General features: G+C 44.1%; 1 protein-coding gene across 1 annotated transcript in view; it reads right to left on the reverse strand.

Moving 5' to 3' along the window:
• Positions 1-27,949, reverse strand: part of NSF (N-ethylmaleimide sensitive factor, vesicle fusing ATPase) — a 166,113-nt gene that overhangs the window by 73,953 nt on the left and 64,211 nt on the right. The window contains exons 8-11 of the mRNA XM_026658664.1: positions 25,064-25,219; positions 9,268-9,467; positions 3,125-3,290; positions 1,815-1,889 (exon numbers count right to left, since the gene is read on the reverse strand). Of these exons, the coding sequence (XP_026514449.1) occupies positions 1,815-1,889; positions 3,125-3,290; positions 9,268-9,467; positions 25,064-25,219 (597 nt within the window). The remainder of the gene's footprint in view (positions 1-1,814; positions 1,890-3,124; positions 3,291-9,267; positions 9,468-25,063; positions 25,220-27,949) is intronic.

Below are 27,949 nucleotides of genomic sequence, written 5' to 3' on the forward strand. Positions count from 1 at the left end.
GTCTAACAAGCCTTTAGTTAGAATTATCCCCCATTTACAGATGGAGAAAACGACACACGAGGTTTAAGTGACTTGGTCATGCAGCAAGGCACTGGCAGAGAAGGAACTCCTGTATTCAATTCCTGAATCCCAGCTGCCACGTGTCACACATGCAGGCAGGCTGGCCTCGTGCATTCCTGCAGCCCAGCGTGAAAGTCATGCATTTGGCGGGGCTATGGGCAAGCAGGGGAGTTTGGGCTATAATTAAGGCTGCAAGGCCTCCAGCAGCAGTTTGGGTGTGGGAGGGGGCTCAGGCTGTGTCAGGGGGCTGGGGTGCAGGGCGGCGCTTACCTTATGGGGAGGGCTCCCCAGAAGCAGCCGGCATGTCCCTGCAGCTCCAAGATGGAGGGGCCAGGGGGCTCTGTGTGCTGCCCCTATATGCAGGTCCCAGCCCCGCAGCTCCCATTGGCTGTGGTTCCCAGCCAATAGATGCTGCAGAGCTGGAGCTCATGGCGGGGGCAGCATGCGGAGCCCCCTGGCCTTCCCTCCCCCTAGGAGCTGCAGGGACATGCCAGCTGCTTCCAGGGAGCTGCGCGGAGCTGGGTAGGGAGCCTGCCAGTTCCTCTAACGGCCCCTGCCACAAACACCAGCAGGGGTCCCAAGCTGCGTACCGCTGCCGAGCCCCCCCAGCACCAGCAGGGGTCCCAGGCAGTGTCCCCTCTAATTTTTTCACCCATGTGCAGAATGAATTTTGTTATGGGCACCAATATAGAGGTGATGTGTGACACATCACCTTCATATTGGTGCACATTCATGTGGTGGGGGTGGGGCCAAGGGGTTCGGAGTGTGGGAGGGGGCTGAGGGCTGGGGCAGAGGGTTGGGGGTGCAGGTTCTGTGGTGGGCCGGGGATGAGGGGCTTGGGGTGCAGGCTGTCCCAGGACTACGGCGGGAAGAGAGGACTCCCGCCAGATCTCCCCCCCACAGCAGGTCCGGGCCAGGACTGGGTTGGGGCCGGGGCACCACTCCCACAGCCACGGCAGGTCCGGACCAGGCTGGGTTGGGGCTGGGGGAGGGGCGCCTCTCTCCCGGCTGCAGCAGGTCCGGGCCGGGCGAGAGGCATCTCTCCCCACTGCAACCCTGAGTGCCTGCGCGGCACTTAATAGGCGGCTGTGCGGCCGTGCAGCTTAGAGGGAACTTAGGTTCCGGGCCATGTGCCGCCCCCGCCAGCACCCGCGGCCCAAGTTTTAGTCAGGGGTATATAGTACAAGTCATGGACAGGTCACGGGCTGTGAATTTTTGTTCACTGCCCGTGATCTGTCCATGACTTTTACTAAAAATACCCATGACTAAAACAAAGCCTTAGCTATAATTCATCCTGGTAGCTACAGTGGCACCTGCTAACCAGGAAGACAGGGGGCCTCTCCACCTTCTCTCTGGCTGTTCTCTACCATTTGTTAAGGTTCCTGCCTGCCTATACCTGCTCCCAAGGGAATCTGTCGTCAATCCAATGCCTTTCACCAGCACTAAAACGACACTTTTGAAAAGCAATATCTATGATTGTATGTAAATATACAAGCTAATTACATAATTTACATGTTTCAGAGTGGCAGCCCTGTTAGTCTGTATCAGCAAAAAGAACAGGAGTACTTGTGGCACCTTAGAAACTAACAAATTTATCTGAGCATAAGCTTTTGTGGGCTAAAACCCACTTAATCGGTCTCTATGGTGCCACAAGTACTCCTCGTTCTTTCTGATAATTTACATAAAATGTCCCACATGGAGCTGCACCAAACTTTGCAGTTATGCACTGTAGCGATAGGCTATTGCCCGCTTACCAATCTCCATTTTCACCTCCAATCTGCCAGGTCGCAACAGGGCCTCATCAATCAGGTCTGGTCTGTTGGTCATTCCTAAGGACAAAGGTGAAGCCAAACGAAGCATTAGCTGAAACTAAGTTTCTAACTATCACCTGAATGTTCAATCCAGCCTTATAAAGTCAAGGAGAAGATTTTGAGAGAGAAAATAAAGAGGACTACTTAAAAAATCGCAGCACTTTTGGAGGTCTGTGTAATGTCATGTGGGTTGTCAGCAGCCAGGATTGAACCGAGCACCTCTGGAGCTAAACACGAGTTCCAATTCCTGAATTACAAGACCAAGCTCAGTTAGCCAAGGCTGTAGCAGACTCACCAATCTCTGTCTGCCAGGTACCACTGGAGGGGGACAGAGCACCACACTGACTGGGTTACCCAGGCTCCCCCACAAGACTGAACACGGGAACCCACAAGGCTCTCTGATATCTTGGATCACCCCCAAATGGAGGCCTTTAAGAGCAAGGAAAACTAAAGCAAGCTGACATAACTAAAGAATTACTAGAGAACCGATTAAAGGGATATTCAAAAGTACCACAACACTAGTGCTGACGGCTTAGTTGGCAGAGGCGCTATGGTATGAATAGGCACTTCAGACTTAATGCCCCTATCACTCTTGGTCTCTCCGAGCTTATGAGGGTTGAGGCACGCTGGTGGAGAAAGGCAGGGAAGCTCCCAGTGCCCCCGTCTGCCCTGTACCTGTCCTGAGGATAGAGAGCTTTGTCAGGACTAAATTCCTGACCGCCGCTGAAATCCTCAGATTTCAAATGTTGAAGCCAAATATTTCGTTCCCACTCTGCCAGACAGCCCCACCCCAATTGTTTGTCATTTTATAGTGTCTGAGTCACTAAGTCTCTCCTTTTAAGCATTGGGTTCTCAATCTTTATTTCATTGCTCTTCATACTTTGGGATTCCCGTCAATACAAGTTTTTTCTTCTTGTGCATTTTATTTCAAAATACAGAAACAAAATTTCTTCCCCTTTCTTACTAAGACCAGCAATTGGAGCCTCTTTCATTACACCACAGTTTTCCTTGGACAAAAAGCCGCAATTCTGGGCAAAGCTCATTTGAATAAGTCCAGTTTTTGTTTCCAGAATGCCTTGCAGCAGCCCAACTGGAGTTATTTGTCATCACGGCCTTAGTGGGAGGGGATTTTGCAGCTTCTGTTAGAGCTAGTACTGTGGGACGGGAGGTGGATAACACACATTTCCAAACCCAGGGATCCTGCCTGACCTGCGCTTTTAGAAACCGCGGCATCACATGTGAGGTTTTCATACCAATGACCAGGATGTTATTTAGCTGCTCCACCCCATCAATTTTAGACAGCAGCTGGTTAACGACGGTATCATGGACCCCAGTGCTGCCCATCATGCTCCCTCTCTGCTTGCAGATGGCATCAATTTCATCGAAGATTATGATGTGGAGACCACTGTTTGCCCCAAGCTATTGGAAAGAAATAATATAAGAATGCCCAAAGTTATCAATGAAATTGACCAGACAAAATGGCTAATATTCTACCCTTTCTTGGCTCCTGTTGGTGAGAGAACACTGAGGCATTGGCATGTTTTTATCAGTGATCCCTACAAAATGCTGTGGCAGACACCCCGTAGGTCAAGTTCTTATCATTCCATTGCCTGGTCTACACTAAGATTTAAAGGAGGGATAACGTTAGCTAACGTGCTACCTCATTTTAGGTCTATATGAGGTCATGTGTTAAACTGGCTGAGTTAAATTTAAGGCTCCCCCTTGGCTTTAACTTGACCAATTTGGCACATGTTAAATGCAGCATGTGCCTTGTCTACATGAGATTTTTAAAATCTGTTAGCACATGTTAACATAACTCCTTTAAGTAATAGTCTGAACAAGGCCCTGGATACCAGGAGGCCTTTAAGAGGAGTAAACATTTTTGTCACAGAAAGGAAGGTTACACCTTATAGCTTATAGTAATACCCTGCATCTTACAGTAAGTGGAGTTGCAAATGTGTGCTCCCCATCTGTATTCCATTATGGGTGTGCATGTGCTCTGCACATCTGAGACCAGAAGATTCTTGCTAGAAGATGCGCCTGCTAGCAAGAATCTTCCAGTCTCAGTCGCATAAAGTGAGTGCATGAGCACCAATGCTGGAATACACTGTGGAAGAAACGAACTCCACTCTCAGGTTGGAAGCAACAAAATCAGAGACAGCTTTATTTAGGACATGCAATTGCAAGGGAAGAACACAGCACTTAAATGGCTGCACTCAAACCCTCTCTTCTTTCTCTGCTTCCACAACACACAGGGACCATCAGCCAAAGAAGAAGGGACCACTGTGATCAACAATAACCTTTTGATTTAAAAATTGCTAGCGATGAAGAAACCACTATGACCCAAATGGTTAATTACCTGCACTGATAAAAATCTGTACATTACTTCTAGTCTGAATTCGTCTCATTTCAACTTGCAGTCCTTGGATTTTGTTATACCATTGTCTGGTCTCTAAGGTGACTTGATTACAGTGTATAAGTACCTTCACAGGGAGAGTATAACACGTATAAAAGGACAAGTGTAACAGAAAAATTTCTGTTCCTCAGGTAGGTATTTATAGACTTTGGTCATGTCATTGCTTACCCTTCTCTGTGTTAAGATAAATAGATTAAGCTCCTTAAGACTAACATTATAAGGCAGGTTTTCCGATCCTTTCATCGTTTTCGTGGTTCTGCTCTGAGCCCTCTCCAATTTATCAACATCCTTTTTGAACTGTGGACACCAGAACTGGATTCCAGCAGCGAACACAGGCGCCAAATACAGAGCGAATAGAACCTCCCTATTCCTACTCCATATTCCCATTTATGCATCCCAGGATCGCATTCACTTTTTGGGGCACAGCTCATGTTCAGCTGGTTATTTTGGGAAGTTCAATGGCCTGTGCTATCCAGGAGGCCAGTCTAGATGACCACAATGGTCCCTTCTGGCCTTGGAATCTATGAGTTATCCACCAGGACCCCGCAAGACCTTTTCAGAATCACTGATTCCCAAGATAGTAGCTCCCATTCTGTAAGTAGGGTCTGTATTCTGAGTTCCTAGATGTATCTGACTTTTACATTTGGGGAGTGGTGATAAGAGAAACAGTGATGTGGGGTGGGGAGGGGGAGAATAGGAGGGAGCCCCACATACGTGGCAGAGGGGAAAACGTGGGACACACACAGCCTTGCGGGGGGTGGGGATTGGGCACGCAGAGCCCCAGCGTGGGGTTGGGTGGAGTTACAGAGAGGCTGGCACACAGGGAACTCATGGGGCAACAGAAGGATGAAAGGAGCCCCTGGAGCGTGCAATGCGCTCGGCCTATAGAAGCTAGGATGTGTGCAACAGGTAGATGAGGCCTATAAACGGTTTGTTTCACATGACACTGTCCCCAATTACCTCTTCCTAAGCACATTTTTAAAGGAGAATATTAATTCAAACCAACTTGGCCAAACTCTAAATACACAATAAATACCTCAAACTAACCCTCCATCACTCAAATATCCACCAGACGCCAATGGGAGAGAATAAGGCAGCATCTTTTTTCTGCCCATATTTACACTGTCAAGCCATTTTCTCCCCTCCAAAATCCTGCTTCAAAAGACAATCTTGTGTGTCTAGCACGGAGCTGGAGACAATGTGAACAGTATGTGTGAATACGCTGTCGTGCTGGCAATCTGCCCCCAGCACAAGTCATTACAATTGTGACCTTTCCAAGACTTTCCTAATCTCATAAATTGTCATCAGGACCCACCTCCTCCAGCCAGCATAAGGTCTATTTTAACAGGTGTGTACCTCAAAGGAGAAAGAGCTCACAGATACCAATTTTATAGCAATAAACTGGAGAGGAAGGGACTTGCAGGGGCTCAAATTAACACTCTCCTGATACCCCTACAGCTGTAGCTGATCAGTATATTTTTAGAGGAAAATACAAATCCTTATAAACTTCAAATTCTGCCTCGCCTTCAGCAAAGGATCTTGTCAAAATCACAGAGATGACACTTTTCCTGTAGCAGGCACAAACTACCAAGAGTCGCCTCTAACAGGCTATTTCTGCTGCATCGCACATAAACAGTATTTAGACTTTTAAGCTATGGCTGGCTATTAAAAACTGCCTTCCGTGGTGGCTGTACAGAAAATTTAACAGGTACAGAAAAAGTTAACTCATCCCCTTGTCCCCTGTATCCACCCCCCATCCTAATGGGGCAATTCAATTTACCAACATTAGTTTTGCATTATTGTCCTGCTTGCTAGCCAGGTTTTTTGGTGGGAAAAATTAGTGACAGATGAAGATATCATACAATCTTGGACAAAGAATATGAGAGCCCAAACTTCGATGGTGCAGCATATTGAGGGAAAATGTGAATTTGAGGCATTTATGTCTTTATCCTGTGACTGCTGAAGTCAGTGGCAAAGCTCCCACCAACTTCAAAGGGTCTGAGAGCAAAATTTGGGACCCATTTCCTTGCTCTTGATGCTGTCTGAAGCAGATACCAGACGGCATGAAACAAAACAGTCATGAAAAATATGATGCAAAACCAGTACAAAAAACCCCACAAGAATACTTCCAAACGCTCCCACATTTACCAGGAGCTGCCAATAACATCCTAACTGAGCGTGACCACAAAACTTGGGACAGAGAAGCTGCTTTTACTTGTCCAAGATGGCTATCACTACTCCAGTTTGAGTGCTATCTAACCCCAACCTACTCTAGCATCTCCTCTCACCATAGGATCCAAGTGTTGACAGCTCTTACAGATAGGGTGATGAGGTGTCTGGTTATCAACCGGAACACCCGGTTGAAAAGGGATCCTGGCGACTCCGGTTAGCACTGCTGACTGTGCCATTTACTGTCCGGTTGGCAACACCATGCAGCAGGGCTAAGGCAGGCTCCCTGCTAGCCTCCACACCGCGCAGCTCCCGGGAAGCAGCCGGCATGTCCCTCCTCCAGCTCCTACGCACAGGGGCAGCCCCTGCCCCAAGCGCTGCCCCCGCAGCTCCCATTAGCCAGGAACTGTGGCCAATGGGAGCTGCGGGGATGGCGCCTGCAGACCGGGCAGAGCCACCTGGCCGCACCTCCACATAGGAGCAGGAAGGGGAACATGCCTCTACTTCTGGGAGCTGCTTCAGGTAAGTGCCATCTGAAGCCTGCACCCCTGACCCTCTCCTGGGCCCCAACCCCCTGCCCCAGCCCTGATCCCCTTCCCGCCCTGTGAACCCCTCAGCCCCAACCCAGGGCCCCCTCCTGCACCCAAAATCCCTCATCCCCAGCCCCACATTAAAGCCTGCACACCCAACCAGAGCCCTCACCTCCCCTGCCCCCCAATCCCCTGCCCCAGCCCAGAGCCCCCTCCTGCACCCTGAACTTCTCATTTCTGGCCCCACCCCAGAACCTGCACCCCCAGCCCAGAGCCCATACTTCCTCCCACACCCCAAACCCCTGTCTTAGCCTGGAGCCCAGTCCCATATTCTGAACCCCTTGGCTCCACCCCCCAAGCCCGGAGCCCCCACCCCCAGCCGGAGCCCTCACCCCACACCCCAGCCCCCTCAGCCAGCCTGGTGAAAATAAGCAAGTAAGTGAGGGTGGGGAGAGCAAGCGACAGAGGGAAGGGGGATGGAGTGAGCGGGGGGGCAGGCCTTACCTGAGCCCCGGAGACGGGGCGGGGCAAGGGCAGGGTCTCAGAGAAGGGGCGGGGCAAGGGTGTTCGCTTTTGTGCGAGTAGAAAGTTGGCAACCCTACTTACAGATTAAATCATGACTCAGCGCATAAGTGAAACTGCAGTACTTTTAGGGTACAGAGATAGCCTGGAAGGGACAGAATGGGGATAGTTTTATTGTTAATAGGGGAAACTATTGCCATTCAGATTCACAAAGTTACTCTCAGGAGCAGTAACACCACATGCTGATCAGTGAGTCAGTCTCTCAATGCACAGGGTAATCATCTTCCAATTAGTCCTAGATTCCAAGACCAGAAGGGACTATTGTGATCATCCAGTCTGACCTGCACAGCACAGACCATAGGAAGTCCACAAAATAATTCCCAAAACAGATCTTTTAGACAAACATCCAATCTTGATTTCAAAACACTCAATGATGGACAATCCAACATGACCCTTGTTAAGTTGTTCCATTGATTAATTATAATCATTTAAAAAAATTATGCCTTATTTCCACTCTGAATTTGTCTAGCTTCAACTTCCAGCCATTAGATCATGTTAAATCTTTCTCTGATAGCCTGAAGAGCCCTTTGCCATATATTTGTTCCCCATGTAGGCACTTACAGATCGTAATCAAATCACCCCTGAACCTTCTCTTTGTTAAATAGGTTGAGTTCCTTGTGTCTATCACTGTACAGCAGGTTTTCTAATCCTTTAATCATTCTCTTCTCCGAATGCTCTCCAATTTGTCAACATCCTTCTTGAATTACGGACACCAGAACTGGACACAATATTCCAGCAGCGGTCACACCAGTGCCACATAGCGAGGTAAAATAACCTCTCTACTCCTACTTGAGATTCATCTGTGTATGCATCCAAGGATCACATCATCCCTTTTGGCCACAGCTTCACACTGGGAGGTAATGCTCAGCTGAATGTCTACCATGACCCCCAAATCTTTTTCAGAATCATTGTTTCCCAGGATAGAGTCTCCCATCCTGTAAGTAAAGCCTACAGTCTTTGTTCCGACGGCAGAAATGGACATTTATATTAAAACACGTTGTGAGCTTCCACAAGCTCGCCAAGCGATCAGACTGCTCTGTATCAGTGACCTGCCCTTAATTATATATCACTCCCCCAATTTGTGTGTCACCTGCAAACTTTATCTGTGATGATTTTATGTTTTCTTCCATGTTATTAATTAAAATGCTAAATAGCCAAGAACCAATCCCAGGGGGGAAACGAGGGGGAAGGAGGGCACTAGAAACACTCCCGTTCGATGATCATTCCCTGTTTACAACTACACTTTGAGACCTATCAGTTAGCCAACTTTTAATCCAATTCATGTGTGTCATGTTAATCTTATATCTTTGTAGTATTTTAATCAAAATGTCATGCAGTACCAAGTCAAATGCCTTATAAAAGTTCAAGTATATTACATTCACACTATTAACTTTATCAACCACACTTGTAATCTCATCAAAAAAAAGAAATCAAGTTAGTTTAACAGGGTTTATTTTTCATAAATCCATGTTGATTGGCATTAATTATATTACCCTCCTTTAGTTCTCTATTAATCAAGTCCCTTATCAACCACTCCATTATCTTACCCGTTTACCCTTTTTAAATATTGGCACAACATTAGCTTTCTTCCAGGCTTCTGGAACTTCCCTGGTGTTCCAAGACTTATTGAAAAGTAAACCTTCAGTCATTCTTCATACATTGGCATATTGACTTTGCTACTTATTTATTTTTGCATTACCCTCCTTTGCTCCTCTTCTGCATCAGCAAAGAGCTTGCGGATGTTGGCCTCAGACTCTCCTACATATTTGTTGAGGATTTCTGGACCGTTGACCACCTTTGGTTCTCTGGCATTCAGCATCTTGCCGATCTGTCGAGCCATCAGTGTTTTACCACAGCCTGGCGGTCCATATAGCAGGATGCCTTTCACGTGCTTGCAGCCTAGGAAAAAAGGAAGCATAAGAAGCAGGGTAACTGAAAGGTATAAAAAAGTAACTGTTAATGGGAAACGGAAGTTTTTGTGTGAGCATAACCCTGAGCCGGTCAAGGCCGTTGCATTTACCTATGCAGTTTGAATAGGAGCAGGGAGAAGAGAAAATGTGTTGCTAAAAGTGGCTCCTGTACCTGACACACTGGGCCTTTCCTTGTTCTGATTCTGGAAACTCTTTTAATAGATTAATATATTTTTAAGGGCAGTAGGGACCATTAAATCCTCTAGCCTGACTTCCTGCATAACGCAGGCCAGAGAATTTCACACAGCGATTCCTGCATCAAGCCCAGAACTTTTGGTTGAGTTACTGGTTTTTTTTTTTCTTCTTGATTTAAAGACTTCAGCTGATGGAGAATCCAACACGTCCCAGGGGAAGTTGATCTAGTGGTTATTGTCTTAATTTTTAGTTTGAATTTGTCCACCTTTAGATTTCAGCCTTTGTGTGCTAGATTAAAAAGCCTTCTACTTTCCTTCTCCCCAGGTACGTATTTCAAGTCACCATTTAATCTTCTTTTGGATGAATTACAGTGAGCTTCTTAAAATTTCTCAAACCATGAGGCATGTTGCTCAAATGAGTCCAGTTTACCATGTGATCCTGATTGCTCGTACAACTGACTGACCATTTACCAGTCATAGAATATATATCATAGAATATCAGGGCTGGAAGGGACCTCAGGAGGTCATCTAGTCCAACCCCCTGCTCAAAGCAGGACCAATCCCCCAGTTTGTGTCATCTGTAAACTTTACTAGCAATGATTAGATATTTTCACACTATGCATAATTAGACTGTGGAACACATTGCCACAAGATATCACTCAGGCCAAGAACTTGGTAAGATTCAAAAGAGGGGTTGGACATTTCTATGGATACCAACACTATCCAGTGGTATAGGTAACAGTAATTTCTGGAAGGAATATAAATCTAATGCTTCAGAACTCAAGCCCTCTATTAGGTGTTAGGTTTAGGCAGATTATCCTACATCTACATACTACAGAGTTTCTTGCACCTTCCTCTGAAGCATCTGGTGAAGACCACATTCTGAGTCAAGGCACTAGATGGCCCACAGGTCTGATCCAGTCTGACTATTCCTATGTTCTTTCACATCACTGATAAAGATATTTAACAGCATTGGACCAAGAGCACATCCATGCAGGATCCCAGTAGAAACAGCACTGGATCCATCTAGTTTGACTGCCTACATAGCACAGGCCAGAGAATTTCACTCAGTGACTCCTGCATCAAGCCCAGAACTTATGGTGAGCCTAGAATACAGAGTTTAGAAAGCCAACCACTCCACATTTGAAGATAGTTGGTTCAAACCTAGCTAATGACCCATATGAGAGAAAAATATGTATGCAATAAGCTACTATGTTGATCGGTGGCAGTATAAATCCTAAGACAGGTAAATAAAGATAGGCCATCTGGTCAAAATAAAACTATAAACTTTTATATACAAATATGGAAAGTTTAAAAGTAAAAATAGATGAACTAGAGTGCCTTGCAATGGAAGACCATGATATCATATCCATTATGGAAAGATGGCGGAATTAAAAAAAATATCTATGGGATTCTGTAATACCTGGCTATAGACTAGACTGAAGAAGTTGGGGATGAATGTTGGATTGAAAAAGATTCTACAGAACAGTGAGATAAACATTCTGAGTGTTGGGACCCACCCAGCTAAACCAGGACAGATACAAATACCAAGTTGCAAAAATATTCATAGGGCTATACATACCACCTCGAAACAAAGAAAAGGAAATTGACTGCAAAATGTCAAGAGAGATCAAATAGGCAGCATTGTCTAAAAAAATGATGATAATGGAGTTCAACTACACCCAGATAAACTGGCCAAATGGCACAATGGGCCAAAGGGGGGGAGGGATAGCTCAGTGGTTTGAGCATTGGCCCGCTAAACCCAGGGTTGTGAGTTCAATCCTTGAGGGGGCCATTTAGGGAACTGGGGTAAAAATCTCTCTGGGGATTGGTCCTGCTTTGAGCAAAGGGTTGGACTAGATGACCTCCTGAGATCCCTTCCAACCCTGATATTCTATGATTCTATGAAAGCTGACAGAAGCAACAGTGTGAAACTTTAAATGATTGCTTAGAACAGAAAGCACACAAGGGAAGAGGCTTAAACAACACAGACAAGTTAATTCAAGAATTAACTGGAGCTGAACCACTAAATAAGAGCAACCACAAGAGAATCAGGTTCAGCATATGCAGGGATGTCTTAAGGCAGGGGCAAACGGGCCACATGCCCAGGGCCCCCGCAGAAAGGAGACCACAGCAGTGATGTGTGAAAAAATATTTTATCCAGGCTCTGATGAATACTGAGTCCGAAGTGCTTCAGGAAATTGAATTTGCAGATGTCATTTGTGACTTTGCTGCTCGCAAATCTAGAAAGTGATGCTTTTAAACCAGCAAAATATATATACATTTTCTTCTATTACCCCTATGTTGTGTTTTGGTTCACAATAAAATTTTAAAGACAATAATTACTATTTATTTTCTACTGTAATATAAAAGGGGCGCCAAATTTACAGGGCCCTGCAAAGTCATTAAGATGGCCCTGCCTAGGGAGATTCGATGTGCCATAAACTGATCGACCCTGAACATTAAAGGAAGATTTCATTACATTAGGCGGCTTCTCAAAAAGGCCCTAAAGGAAGAAGTAAAATCCTTAGATGTAGCATGGCTGCAACTTATGAAAACACGAACAATCTTAGCAGCACAGATATAGCTGAATAAAATTGGTACCAGACAGGCAAGAAATAAACCAAAGTAGCTTATACAGCAAGAAAGTTATTTGTTTAAGCCCAAAAGAGATCTTTCAAAGTGAGGAATTTTAACCCTAACAACACAACTGAGTGTCTTTTTGTCATCCAAGAAAGCTGAACTACTACAGGATCAATAGGAAGAATTAACCAATCCCCACTATGAACACAACACAGGACACACTATTATTGAATACATACAAACACATTTAATGCAACATTTATGGATGTGATTTTACATACACAAGCAAGTCCCAAGGCTTCCCACAGTAATCCTAAACCAGCACTCCAACAAAGATGCAGGAGTTTAGGGGCTCAGATGGCATGGTGATGCATTCAGTGTCAAAACACAAAATCTTATAGCTAGCTATTCCAGTCACTGTAATTGAAAATTAAACCTACAGCAGCTCCATCATACGCAGCACTGTGAAAAACTACACATGTACTGCAAGAGCCCTAATTTTCAGCTGATGATGACAAACGGGGGAGCAAAGATAAAGACTCACACAAATGGATTTAAAACAGCAGAATGCAACTTTATTAACTGTAATATTAAAGACAGGCACTGACGCTCTCCAAACTACTAGGCATTAAGTAGCTCCAGCGAAGGGTTAAATGGCCTCACACCATAAAACCAAGGAATGAAGGAGCCTTCCTTGGCTAACCCCTGCCATTCAATTTGTGATTTAGTCCACTACTGAATTTCACTACCCTCCCCATATGCGGGAGGATGGGGCACAAACAATCGGGAGCTCAGAATGGGCAGACTTAAAATGGCCTCCCACCTCACAGGCTAACAGAATCCCTTACAGCCCCTCACCCATACTTGGACACCAGCTGCATTGGACATGTATTGCTCCCCACACCTTCCCTACCCTTCTCTAGCCTGAAAACAGTGCTCCTGTCTCATCCTTATTATCCCCATCCACCGGGTCTCCAAGACCCTCGGGATAGGTCTACACAGCAGCTAGACTCCCACGGCTGGCCCATGTCAGCCAACTCTGGCTCGAGCTGCAGGGCTGTTTCATTGCTGTGTAGACTTCCGAGCTTGGGCGGGAGCCTAAGCTACGAGAGCCTCTCACTTCTAAGGGTCCTAGAGCCCGGAAGTCTACACAGCAATGAAACAGCCCCGCAGCCTGAGTCCTGCAAGCCTGATTCAACTGCCAAGGGCCAGTGCCGGGTGTCTAGTTGCTGTGTAGACATACACTCAAAGGAAAGAGGAAAAAACCCACCGGACACCTTGCCAATCTTGCCCAGCAGAAGAAAGTTCTTTCTGGACCCCATAAGACAAGCAAGCGTGGAATCCCAGCTATGACACCCCCACCACCTATTGACAGGGAAGCTTTCAGCAGCAAGAATGGCTGCTGTGAGCTTGGGAATGCTTGAATACATGGATTCACTGGAGCCAGCTCCACTCCATGCACCCCATCCCCCACTCACTCATGATCCCACACAAACATTCTGGGCAGGGGGAGAGTAAATGGGGGTAGAGGGGGTCGACTGATGCTGGAAATCTAACCTTGATGAATGAACTAAATTAATTTGCTTTGTATTCCCAGTGGAAAATTGGGAGGCCAGAACTACTTGGGAAAATTGGTATTGATATATTTGAACACGTTTCAGAACTATGTTTGATTCCCAGTAGATTAGATCAGTCTAAAAACATATTTAGAAACCTTTGAGTGTTTAATTGTTCTGTGGAGAAAAAGCCATTAGTCACTGGAACCAGTTCAGTGCCAGATATAGCTAACTACATAGATCATGTTTATTTTCAGAGATTAGTTTCCTTTTATCCATGTTGACTTTCTGCTTTATTGTTAGATTATTTTTTCTAGTGTAAACCCCATATTAAAACTCTTGCAGCATTTAACATACTGGTTAATAGAGAAGTACGGTGGTCATCTTTTTAAGGTGCCAAACTGGCGCACACAGGATCTGAGTTCAATTTCTAGTGCTGCCACAAACTGAGCAATCTTGGGCAAGTTATGTTAATTTCAATTTGAATAAATGTGCATTGCAAGGCATTGTCCTTGATCTGTGTTCGTTTGTTTCCCCACTGTGTTTTTCTTGCTGATGTTGTGCCTATATAACACAGTGAATACAAAATTCTGCAGCTTCAAAAGAGAAGAATACCAAAACGAAGAGTATCCAGCCCTCTCAAGCAACCTCAGAAAACTACAGTTCAATTTTGTTACACATAGCAACAAAACAAATTTTCTGGGCTGAGAAAACAATGAAACTGTTTTGCCACAACAAAGATGTTATCAAGAAAGCTGGGTTCAGAAAAAACAAAAAAGACTGGTAGCAAAGACCATTTTACACAGGAACCAGCAAGGCAATGATAAATTACAAGTGATTCCTGTCCAATTAGTGTCAGGAGAGGAACTGTTAATACATTTGTGGGAGAATATGATCTCCTGTGTAGCCAAGAAGTATGAGTCAGGATTTGGATGATGAATGATGCTTCGAAGGGGAATCCCAAGCACACTTAGATGGCTCCACTGTGCTCAGAGCTGAGGAAGGCAAACAAAAGCCTCCTGGCAAGTCAGGGCACGTGTACACAAACAGATTTGAGAGTTTCTTGCAACAGCTGTATTGAATGCTTACATTTTTATGTAGAATACCTGCAAAAAGGGGCATGACGAGAGGAGACAAGCTTCTCGGACTGGCCAAGTTCTTTTTCTTCGGACCAATTCAGTTTCTGTAAGGTTGTCATTTTACGTGCTTTTTGTAGCGCTTTTAGGGACATCTGGAGTTTTGAGCCCAGTCCCACCTATCATCATCATACTTGCTACAAACCTGTCACATGCTTTTAGATCTGGGTTGATGATTTCTCTTCTGCAGCTATAAGGAAGGGAAACCTCTTGTTCCCCGTGAAATTTATACATAAGGGTCACCTCACCCTTTGTGACAGGGATAATGGCATTGGGGGGGGGGGGGGGGGGGAAATACACCAAAAAGGAATTTTACTTGCCCATAGCTGGAGTTCTGAGAAAATACTACAAAGGCTATTCTCTATGGAAAATCAAGAGCCAAAACCTACCCAGGGACTCCAACAGGTTTGCAGGAGAGTTAGTTTGGGGTGGCGGGATATCAGACAGCTGCTCAGCAAGGGGTGCAGTTTCCCCCTCTCTCTAAGCAACCACAGACAGTTCACTTTTCATATGACTCGTTTGACATTGGTTGAATCAGGGAAATAGGAAAGATCAGAGCTCCTGAGCTGCCACTTGGCAGCATTAGTTTAGTCATGTGGGATTTATAGGCATGTCTCCCTTGTAAAGGGCCAACCGCACAGAGAGCAGTTCAGAGGGAAAAAGTGAAGTCTCTAGGCACAGGGATGGCGCATGGAATGTTATTTATATTTTCATGGTACCTAGGTACCCCAGTCAAGGACCAGGGTCCCTTTATGCTAGGCTCTGTACAAACACATACCAAAGAGCTGCAATCTAAGTATACAACAAGAGACAACAGACAGACTGGGGAGCACAAGGAAACAATAAGACAATGCTGGTCAGCATGACAGGCCATGGTCTCAGCACACCGGCTGCATAGCCACTGTCAAGCTTTACATCACAGACCATGGCCACTTACCACTATTGCAGAGTGGAAGGGGTGGCAGGTTCCAATACACAATACTCCATCTCGAGACAACTAGAAAGCTATCTACTGAGCACTATGAGCCCAGGACCAGGAAGTACTTAGTCCTGCTTGAGGTCCCTTCCAGTTCTATGATTCTAAGTGTTGGAGTCCCAGCTCCAACACTAACTCCTTCTGTGGCCTTGGCAAGTCACTTCACATTTCTGCCTCTGCTTTCGCCATCTGACAATTGAGGACTTTACTAATCATCGGCACTTCACAGGGATGTTTGTGTTGCTGAATCACACTATGTGAGTGCTAAATTCTCTCCCTATTAAGTGAGAACATTTCTTCTGGAAGCCAAAGCAATGAATTCCTTTCAAACAGAAATGCTACGTGCTGTTACAATCAGAAGATTTTCTTGCACAGCTACAGCTACACCTGGCCAAAATTTAAAAACATTTAAAACAAACAGGCCCTGGTTAAAATAGACAGGTGACGACAGACTACAAATGTTATGTTTAAATCACAACTCAGTTCCACACACAAAGCAGGAGTTTTGATTAAGTTTTATCTCCATTTTGCAATTTATCCAGATCAGACCAGTGTGGCCAAATGTCAACACTATTAAGCAGATCTTATAAACTCAAATTATTCTCTGACCAAGCATTTCTAACTGGCTAGGCTTAGCATCAGGACTACCACTAAATCGAAGGTCATTCATGTAATGGATACTGGATTATCATGCAATTTAATTACCTATTCAGACTAACAATATGCATGCCATGGGGAACTGCAAAGCAGGAGAGGAAAACAAGGAAACTACACAGGTAATGAAGTTGGGGGAAACTGATGACGAAGATCCAAAAGGACAATGGCAGCGCCACCACTGTAATGGCACTGTGATAGAAATCATAAATTGAGACTCAAGCCAGAATGACATAGCCAAAATAAGACTAAGTTTAATAACCATGTATTTACCTCTTCTCAAAAGATCAACACAAAATTGCCTTAGCGGGTAAGGGGCTTTCCTACTTGGTGGCGTAATTCCTCCTTGAATTAAAATCAAAGAATTCTGGTATGAGATTACCATTCAGGTGCACCTATATGAAAACTACATCGGCACACAATGTACCGGGTCTTGTATACAATGGGAGAAAGATGACGTATATATTAATCTTCAAACAGGTTAGTGTATGATTAGGGTTCCAAGACTTTACCTGCCATACAGAAAAGATTTTCCATTAACACACGAAAATCTCCCCTTCCACTCCCACGTAAGCTTTCCATTATTCCTGCCTAGATCCACTGCCTCCAGTTGACCCCTATATAAGATTTAAATGCTACTGACATGAAGTTAAACTGGAGGGATTTGCTTCTGCTGCTTCCTCAGAAAGTAGGAACATGCACTGGGCTAGATCTTAAGCAGCCAGCAGAGGTTTTAATTTAAATGGACCCTGCAGAACAGACTGTTTGACATAACAAATCACAGATTTCTCCAAACAGTTCTTATTAGGCCTCTGTTAATTTTCTCCCTCCCTTCACCATTATCCACTGCGTGGCCATGATTTTTTTTTAAATGCATGTATCTTGCATACAGAAGGCACTGACTAGATTTATGGCACTGACAGAACATTTATCAGTTTCCTTCTGATGGAATGTGATAAAACTGAAAATAAATCAGCCCGAAATATGAGCTCCCAAAACACACACACACAGTGCCTTCGGCTACATGATCAAAACACATGGCCCCAAATGGGACTGTGATAGCAAATTCAGAGTTGATATGAAACAGCCTAATCTCAGGCTTTTAATAATCATTGCATCATCAAGAGATAGAGATTGCCCTCATCTTTTAACAGCTTAATAATAAAAATGCAGCCAGAGAGCTAATTTAAGATTAAAGTAATATCACTGGATGGCTTCCAGATCACAGGGTCTTATATTTATCCGTACATTTCATACCTCAACTGGGTGTTAACACCATGGCCTTCCCCAGCCATTTTCTGCAATCTTTAGAATGAAGCTAGATGCTTGTTTAGTCTAAACCGCAGTGTCTATAAATAGGAGGCACACTTTTTAAATAGGTGAACACAAACGTATTACAAAACAAATACTGATATCAAGGAGCCACCAAGTGCTCAGGACATCATCGATGTAACAGACCCACTGGCTGTCCACACAAATCAGCCAAGGATCCCTTTGGGGAAAAAGGAACAGTCCTTCTGGCAGCGCAAGAACCCTCCTCAGTTGAAAAAAGTGGGTATATATTCCTTTTCCCCACCTAACTGGGGCCGAATTCAGGAGTCGCCCCCTAAAGGACACTAAAGAGCAGTTCCTCTCCTCTTCTTAGCAGCCCTTCTCTCCCCCTCCCTCCTGAAAGCCTTTATTTCCTTTTACAGCTTTCCACACTTAAGAGGCAAAGCCTTCTGTTCCACTCCCAGCATCTTAGCAAGGAATCACTACCAGCTCTTCCGTCCAGGTCTGATAGTGCAGACAATTTCAGGGCTACCTTCCTCTCTTCCACCTAGTGAAGTGGTTTAGTCCTTTCTTAGCTCACCCAGGGATATGGCATCACACATCTAACAACACAGGACTTCTATTGAGGTGATCATATCATCAGCTTAGCTTTGCTTTGGTTAATGTTTACCTCCCAAGTAAATAAATCTTGGCTGTCACTTTAATACATGTTTTAAAGCCGCCTAACAAAGAGATGACTGAGGATTACAGAGGATAAGTTACTTGCCATGGTCTCATGAAATCTGAAGTTTACAGCTAAGTGCAAGACCAAGTAACCTGCAATCCAGCCAGTAGAATGTTTATGTAACTTTTTTAAGTTCTTTGGTGCAAGAAACATGTCTTATTTATGCTCCATAAAATGCAAAGCAAATTTACAGCATTATGTTTGTTAATATTAAAGCTAGTAGCAGAGCAAGAACAGAGCCATGGATTCCTGACTTCCAATTCACTGCTCTAACCACTAACCACACTCCCTTCAAAGAAGGAAGGTCTGGTAATCTCTCACAACAATGCTGCTCTGGTGACAGTTAAAATGGGGCTGTAGACAAGACTGATTCAGTATCAATGATTATAGGTTTCAGAGGGGTAGCCGTGTTAGTCGGTATCAGCAAAAACAATGAGGAGTCCTTGTGGCAACTTAGAGACTAACAAATTTATTTGGGCATAAGCTTTCGTGGGCCAAAACCCACTTCATCGGATGCATGGAGTGGAAAACACAGTAGGAAGATACAACTCCCTTTTCATGTACTGTTATATATATCTTCCGACTGTATTTTCCACTCCATGCATCTGATGAAGTGGGTTTTAGCCCACAAAAGCTTATGCCCAAAATGATTATAGGGAAGCTCTACTCTCAAAGATCATGGGAAAGCCCTCAGATGGCTGAATGGAGGCTCACAACTGAAAGACGAATAAAGTAGCACGTTACAATATGAGAAGTTACATCAGTCATTTACATAACCGCTAATGTTTTCCCAACGATACACACAAAAGACTAAGTCATCTTTACTGCTACATGACTCTAGTTACCAGTGAAGGTTATGAGGTAGTTTCAGGTCTTCAATCATAGCTTGAATCTCACTACAGAAGATACTAAGGCCTGGTCTACACTACGACTTTAATTCGGATTTAGAAGCGTTAATCCGAATTAACCCTTCACCCGTCCACACTACAGAGCCAGTTAATTCGAATTAAAGGGCACTTAAAATCGATTTCTGTACTCCACCTCGACGAGCGGAGTAGCGCCAAAATCGATTTTGTTAATTCGAATTAGGGTTAGTGTGGCCGCACACCACCGAATTAATGTGGTTAAATTAATGGGGTAGTGTGGCCGCACACCACCGAATTAATGTGGTTAAAAACCGAATTAATGTGCTTAGTGTGGCCGCGCACAATCGAATTTATACAACCTGTTTCCCAAATTCAAATTATCTAAATTCGGATTAATCCCGTAGTGTAGACATACCCTAAGTGGTCACCCGCACACACACAGGGAGTGCTGGGTATCCGGTGTGTGCAAAGCCTATTCTGATGGTTCCAGATATCTTAGATTTAAAAGTCAACCTTTCAGATCAACCCAGGCTATCTTCAAAACCAACTTTCCGCAGCACTTCATATCAATAGGAAAGCATTTTACTGGGGAGTGGGGTAGGAAATGGAGAAGAGGAGACCAAAGTTGCACTTCTATCTATCCAATTGTGCACATTCTATGGGTTTTCACTCCAATTTCATTTTCAGCATCCCCTTCTAGAGCCGATATAAAGACCAAGCACTTGTTTCTCAGTTTGTTTTCCTCCTAGTGTTTTTCTCTGATCTCATCATCAGCTTTGCTGTTGTCAAAGTGTGTATCTAAGCTACTGTCGAAGGCCCTTCATCTCTGGCCACTACTTTGATTGAACTAGAATGTTTAAGTTTTTGCCACAAACTCTAATGATTCCAGAGAGTTCCTGATAACCCTATGGATTCTCTTACTCCTTCCAGTGTTTCCATTCTTCTTAAGATGGCCATGAGTCCTTTCAGTAACCTTGGTCTTGGTTTCACAAACACGGGCTTAAACTGCCCTCAGAAAGCTCACAGTGTCTTCAATGGAAACTGCTCGTGCACATACACAGACATATTTTTAATTAAAATAATCAGTGGGCAAAACTAAGATGTGAACATGCGCAGATAGTGCAGGAAAGGAGATCCACCAAGGGCGGTAAATAAGATAGGAGTTTGGACACAGAGTGCCTTTCTCAAAATCCATACCACACTGTGGCAGAGTAACCACACATGAGCCATAGAACAGAGAGCAATCAGGTCCAGGTCTGAAGGGCTCTTGCTGGGCTTTTGTTTACCTGTAGGCTGTTTGGCTCTGCTTGCAGCAATGAAAGGCTCCCTGGGGAAGCTCAGAGAACCAGCAGGAGGCTGAACTAGACAAGCATTTCCTGGAACCACTGCTCTTGTTGGGCTCTTGCCTGGAGATTCATTCACAGATTCCAAGGCCAGAAGGAACCATTACAATCATCTAACACCTGCATAAGACAGGCTGTAGATCTGTCGTGAATTAATTCCTGTTGAATTACAGCATTTTTAGAGACATTCTTCTTTTTTCCTAGCATAGTGACTTATTTATGGTAGAATAATTTTAAAGAGTTTGGCAGGCATTCTGTTTCTGGATTATTTGTAAATTGCAGCAAATAAACACTTCAGCACAGAATGGTTGTAGCCTTTGGATGGCTAATTTACCCTGCTCTACACATCTCTGAAAATACAATGAATGTTACATAAAAATCTAATATGAACACACATAGCATTTCACACAATGGTGTCCTGGTTCATCACTGAAGCTCCCAGGCAGTACCACAATACAAATAATGAAGCTACAGGCTAATGTAGAACCATGCCTATCTGAAATTGTCCTACCGCCCAACATATTCTGAATTAGATTACTTCCTCCACTGTGCATGTGCACTGAAAAGTCCCCCATTTACCCCAATAAATTCCATATCCCTTGGTCTATCCAGATAAGTATTGCATTTTGTTTTGGGAAGTGATCACATGAGGTTGTTTAACTCATACTGTCAGGTAGTAACCAAAGGACTATTTTCGCACTGGTGTTCTTAATTCCAGTCGAACCTATGGCCAATGTTTGTCTGTTAAGATTTCAGCTCACATACACCAGACAGTTCTGAAGTCAGTGCACTGCCTGTGTGCTCTGCAGATATGACTAACTAATATTGACTTATATGCTTCACTTCCAGAACATTCTTTGCATGTTATGGGAACCACACACAGTTACAAGAAATTTATATTTTATTTTATGCTGCAAAGGGTCTAGATCGCATCTATATAGTTACAGGGCTGCAACTGGCATATTTATTGCATTTTGCATATAAGGCATAATCTGTGAGCACTTAGCAGAAAAAGGAAAGGGTAAGTTTTGCAGCTCCAGACAGTGAGCAATTGTTTTCTTTTTTTTTCCTAATAAATTATATGCAGACCTGAACAGATGTCACACTGGCATTTGAGATCTGAAATATAGTTGAAGAGCAAGTTATGACTAATGCAGAAAAAAAATGTCAGAAAGCATTTTTTCAAATTTCAGATAAGCTCTTTAGCCCTAGGGTTCATCATAGAGAGAAGGGGAGTTCCGCTGGGTGTCTTAACATCCACTTACCTGTGAAATGCCTCTTGGAATAGTCTGGATAAACTTGTGTTGGTAACTATATTTATTCATTTATTTAAGGCCTGGCAATCCCTTTAACTCACTGCCTCCCAAAATACTATTGCTCTTTCAGAACCCTATCATTTTATTAATTTAAGTTCACTTAATATAAGAAGAAAAGGAAAGGTCTGAACACTACACATTATGTATACAGGCACCGCGGTCTCTGCATATAGCAGCCAGTTTTCTGACCTCTTCCAAATACGCTGATGCCCATGAAAGGGTTACATTGGTAAAGCTAGCTGCTCCATGTAGTTGCTAAGTAACAGTGTCTTGCTCTCAGGGTACTCTCAGCCAATGAGAATATTCTGGTAATATAATCCTATCTTGGTGTTCCACTGGTTAGTGTGCGGTCATTCAATATCCAGCTGGGGGAGGTATGTGGGTGGAGTTGTACTGGAACCAAGATGAAACTTTCCAGTTTACTTCTGCGGTTTCTGCTAACTCAGCTGAATTCATCATTCAAATACGATAGGTTAAGGGACTTTGCATCTCTGGTGTGAAGACGATGCATTCTAGTCATTTCAAAAAGTAAAAGTTTAAGGTGATTAGTGCCAGAGTCCATCATTTTTCTCTGTTCCATTAAAAGCCTAACCTTTATTCAGTGAACAGCTGCACACGTGCATGTCTGTATCACAGTGGGAGCAAAGAGGTGAGTTATACATGCTTTCCACACTCTAGAAGACTGATCATAGTTACATAAATGGAAGAGCTAAATATTAGTAGTACCAAGCGCTTCTGGCATCTCAATAACCATCCCTGGACATGGATTTTGAGCAATGGACATGCCACGGAAGAAACTGACTACATCATCATCAGAAATCGCTCCATAGTGAAATCTCACTAAGTCTTCAGGTGTGCAGAAGCACCAGTAAACTCAGATCATAGACTAGTTGTCACTCAGTTCCAACTGCATCTCCCAACTCCTCACAAGCCAGACAGTACAGTGTCCAGCAACTTTCCATGGGCTCTGCTGAAGCTGTGAAATACACATAGGCTATCAACGATAACATACGTAACCTTAGTATCCTCTTGGATGAGGTGGCGATCACCTGGAGCGGTCTACGTAATGCTATATCACACACCACCACTTGAAACAATCAGACAGTGACACAAGAAACCTTGGCTTTCTGAAGAGACCTCTGAATATTAAGGAAAAAAGGCAGAAGCACAGAAGCAGGGAGACGTCCAATAACAAAGGTTAACCGGCATTTTCTGGGCCATGGCAAAACGTGACCATGAGATCTACATCAACACTCTGGTCAACAAAGCAGAGGACAGCCTAAAGCACAACAATCTGCATCTCGCCTATAGAGCTATCACACTCCTGGTTGGCAGCCATCAACAGTCTTCCAACATCCCCATGAAACCACACGGCTCTCCTTGCTCATCCACAGATGAAGTCCTGGACAGATGGAAAACAAATTTTGAAAGCATGCTGAATCACACCCCTGCTGATGACTGTCCAGGGCTACATGACCCAGGGACAAATGCTGATCTTCTCTCACTCAAAGTACGGAAGGCCATCCAAAATTTACAGAATGGACATGCTGCTGGACCTGATGCTATTCCATTCCCGATGCTCAAAGATGCCTTGTAACCAGGGAGCATTGGTCTCCATCAACTGGTTTTAAAAGTGTGAGCATCAGGCAGAATGGAAAGACATCATCAGTCTGCCTGTCCAAGGATCTCACACCAAGTGCAGCAGCTACAGGCTGATCTCATTGACATCAGTCCCTGGAAAGGTCTTTGCTCATGATGTGCTTGGTAGGATGAAGCCACTCCTTAGGAGACATTGTCATCCACAACAATCAGGTTTCACAGCTGGACGATTGACAATGGGTACTCCAGTTTCTGGCTAAGCTGCACAAGAATTTAACCGCTTGCTTCACCTGGCCTATATTGACATCAAAGTGCCTTCTGATCTGGTTGACAGGTCAGCACTTTGGCTCATACTGAAAGGAGTTGGCGTCCCAAATGTTTTGCTAAATCTGGTACATGATCTTCACACCAGTACCTGTGTGAGAATGAGTACTGGTTAATGGCTTTCACTGCGTTTCTACACAGGGATGTCCCAATTTGACATCACATAAGTTTGATGTGAAAGCTGAGTGGTCATGTCAGGTTTTCTATGACAGCAATTCAAGACAGATCATGCTTCTCACTGTGAAATTAGATTTGATTTTTGTATAAATCTCATCAGTGTTGGAAATAAAAAAAAACTGTACATGCAGCAACAGATGAACAGGACACTTCTTTAGGCAGCAAAGAGATTTCTGTGTTTAAAATCCCATTGCTTTTAAGGAAAAATTCATGAAATGTAAGTATACAAAGACTGCATAGCTGACGAACAGGTATCAAAAACAGGCAGCTGCAGATCCAGGGTTTAAAAACAGTCTGGCAACATAACAAAGGGAACCAAAGTTAGTCATGGCATCATCAGCAACTACGGTTTGAAGAAATGGGCATTCTTCAGCACTAGGACTTGTTGAGCTCATACAGGGGCCAGAGAATGTAGTTTTTGCAGTGAGACCACTAACAGATTGGTAACAGGATATCATACAGAAGTCAAGGTTGATAAAAAGAACAGATGACCCTATCTGATTTGAGCAGAAGACCCACTGCTCATAATCCAAGAAAACAGCATATGATTCCATCAGTATTAATCAGTTACATTCCCACATTGAGAATAAAGGAGATTTCATAGATCCCAACAGAAAAAACCACAAGATAGCCTTCAGTGTTAGATATCAATTGTTTTTAAGTGTGCACAGTCCAATCAAAAAAAATAGTACCAAGATTTGGGGACAGTGGGAAGAGAGGGCACTTTCCTTCTCCCCAGAGTCCCCAGGCTTAAATAATTTCAGAGTCCCAGCATTATCACACAATTAGTTCTTATCTGATTTGTTGAATCAGAAATAGAACTGAATGCCTGTACCCCAGATGTATTCTGTTGTGCTGTACTCACCCATCTGCTCCACAAGCTCTGGTGGAAAAACTCGAGAGGCAAACGCTCGGCGGAAGATGTCTGAAAATTCTCTGTCAAGACCTCCTATCCCCATCTTCTCAAAGTTCCAATCAGGGTTGATGATTGACTGGCGGTTCTCCTTGGTCTTAGATTTACCTGTAGAAAAGACATCGCCAGTTCAGGAATTAAGCACAGGCGAATTATAGCCACAGACTGATACACTGGAGAAAATGCAGGTTTCGTAGTCCATGTGCAATAGTTTTATAAAAACCACCACGAGGACAAACTACACAGCACTTCCTACTCCCATTATGGGGGCTGAGGCGACTGTGCATTAAGTAGTTGCCTTCATTTTAGAGGACTGCTTATATTAAGCTCTAAAAGCTATAATAAAAAATAGTAGTACAGCTGAGCTGCCAGCTGTCAGAACAACATAATTTCATTTTAAGTTCATTCCATTCAATTTGTAATGGGCATTGCAGCCATTGTATGGAACAACACACGCTTCTGAGACCTTTGCTTTCCAAACGTGTTTCTTGGCAATTTCACAACCAGAGACCATCTAGAGGGAGCAACCCTAAGAATTCATAGAGCGATCCTACGAGGTACTGAGCACCCTCAAGTCACATGGATTTCAATGTGCGTCGAGGGTTCTCAGCACTTTCTTATAGACTTCCAGCACTTCACAGGATTGGGCCCTTTGCAGCATTCAGGGTGTTTTTATTTTAGCTATTTTGAAGGTAGCGATAGGTCAGAGAGGCAACTGAAATCACTGAAAGAACAGGAGTACTTGTGGCACCTTAGAGATTAACAAATTTGTTAGTCTCTAAGGTGCCACAAGTACTCCTGTTCTTTTTGCGGATACAGACTAACACGGCTGCTACTCTGAAACCTGAAATCACTGAGAGAGCAAAGTGCAGAGACAACGAAACCACTGGAATACACCCTTTAAAATTAGGCTGACAAGACAGTAGCAAATATAGTCTAGGAAATCATCCTGCAGTAGATGAGAGTCTTATTAGCACCATCATTAACTTCTATGATCTACAAGCACACTGAGAATCAATACTACAATTCCTCTGATACCAAAAATGTCTAATACAGTATGTCTAATAACCACAATACCCGGAAGCAAAAGATTAATGGTCAAAATTTGATCTCTTGGTTACTGTTTCCATGGGCTGACTGTATATTTATTTTCTTATTACTTGTACCTACCAGCAAGATTGCAGACTCACTCAGACAAACTGCTTGCTCCTTTAGTTATCCTTAGTCTATACTACCCCCTTCTGGCCACACGTGGTGTTCATTATATAGCAATAAGAAACTAACTGCCTCCAAGATAAAGAGCCTGGATGTAGACTTGCGTTGTGGTTTCAGAATGAATACATATGAAGTTCCCTAACACACCTTAGCTGAGGAATGGCAACATAACTGGAATTAATAAACAAATGAAGCAAAGAACAACAGCACTTTAAAAAAAGGCAGAGCAAAGGCAGATTCCGCTTCAAAAACTAGTGCTCAGTTGCCCAAAAAGGACAATCACTTGGGTTAGTTTTACCTAGCAGTAATAACTATTAATAACACTCTGAACAGTGCGTATCAGTGCCTCTCAAAGCACATTAAACTATTAAGCCTTATAACGTACCAATTAAGGTGCTGCTAATGAGGTGTCAATTTGACGGATAAGCAAATTGAGGCACAAAAAGATTAAGTGATTTGTTCACAGGCAAGGCTCCGTTTTAGTCACGGGCAGTAAACAAAAATTCACGGCCCGTGACCTGTCTATGACTTTTACTATATACCCCTGACTAAAACTTGGGGTGAGAGGAGCTGCCCAAGGGCACCGCGGGTGCTGGGGGGGGGCGGGCAGCAGCGCATGGCCCGGGACTCCCACTGGTGCTGGGAGGGGGCAGGCAGTGGCACACAGCGGCACACAGCTTGCAACCCCCGTTGGTGCTGCGGGGTGCGGAGGATGGGAGAGAGACGTGGTGACCTGAGACTGCCCCAGCAGCAGCCAGTGCAACTGGCGCACAGGCTGCCTGAGCTGCCCCTGAGCCAGTCGAACCGGCCACTGCAGAAGTCAGAGGTCACGGAACGTCACGGAATCCATGACTTCTGTGACCTCCGTGACATACTTGCAGCTTTATTCATGGGCACTTGTAGGGACAGGGCCAAGAATCCCAATTCCTAGTCCTCTGCTCTGCTAGACCACACTCCACACAGAAATGTGCTATGATAGAGATTGGAGGTCACTGATCAACTGTGATCCTAAACATTAGGCTAGCAAAATATCACTGCTTGCCATGCTGCAGTAAGTTGAATAGTTTTTACATTTCCCCTTTAAGCTGTTCCTACGGAACTGTATTATGAATTAAGTGGATTTTATGTAATTCCTCCTACATTGCATAAGTAATGACTGCCTGCTCAACTTTAACTCAGCCACCGTAAATGTATTCTTTATGATATAGCCTTTAATTACATGGTCACATACTTTTTCCCCACCACGGGACCCCTGTGTTATTCAGTGCTCAGAGAATTATTCAAACTTCTATAGTGTATGAGGTGGCTACGTGTAACACATCTGCTTCATTTGTTGCAGAAGTTGGAATGTGTGTAGTGAATGAAACAGGAGACTGCAAGAGAAAAGGACAGTCTCATGGTTAAGGAAGTTGAATGTCACCCCAGAAAACTAGTTTCTATCCCCTACCTCTGCTCCAGTACCTACATGATGGCGAACAAGTCACAAACTAAACTTTCCATACGTGGCCACTAATTGTGTGTGACTCGTTTTCTAGGTGCCCTCCAATTCGAGACACCTAGGGCCTGGCTTGCAGAAGTGCAGAGCAGTCTGAGTTCCAATTTAAGCCAGAGAGACCTGTGCTT

This window comes from Terrapene carolina, unplaced genomic scaffold (genome assembly GCF_002925995.2).
Source record: "Terrapene carolina triunguis isolate 2854851 unplaced genomic scaffold, T_m_triunguis-2.0 Scaffold495, whole genome shotgun sequence".
Classification (NCBI taxonomy): Eukaryota; Metazoa; Chordata; order Testudines; family Emydidae; genus Terrapene; species Terrapene triunguis.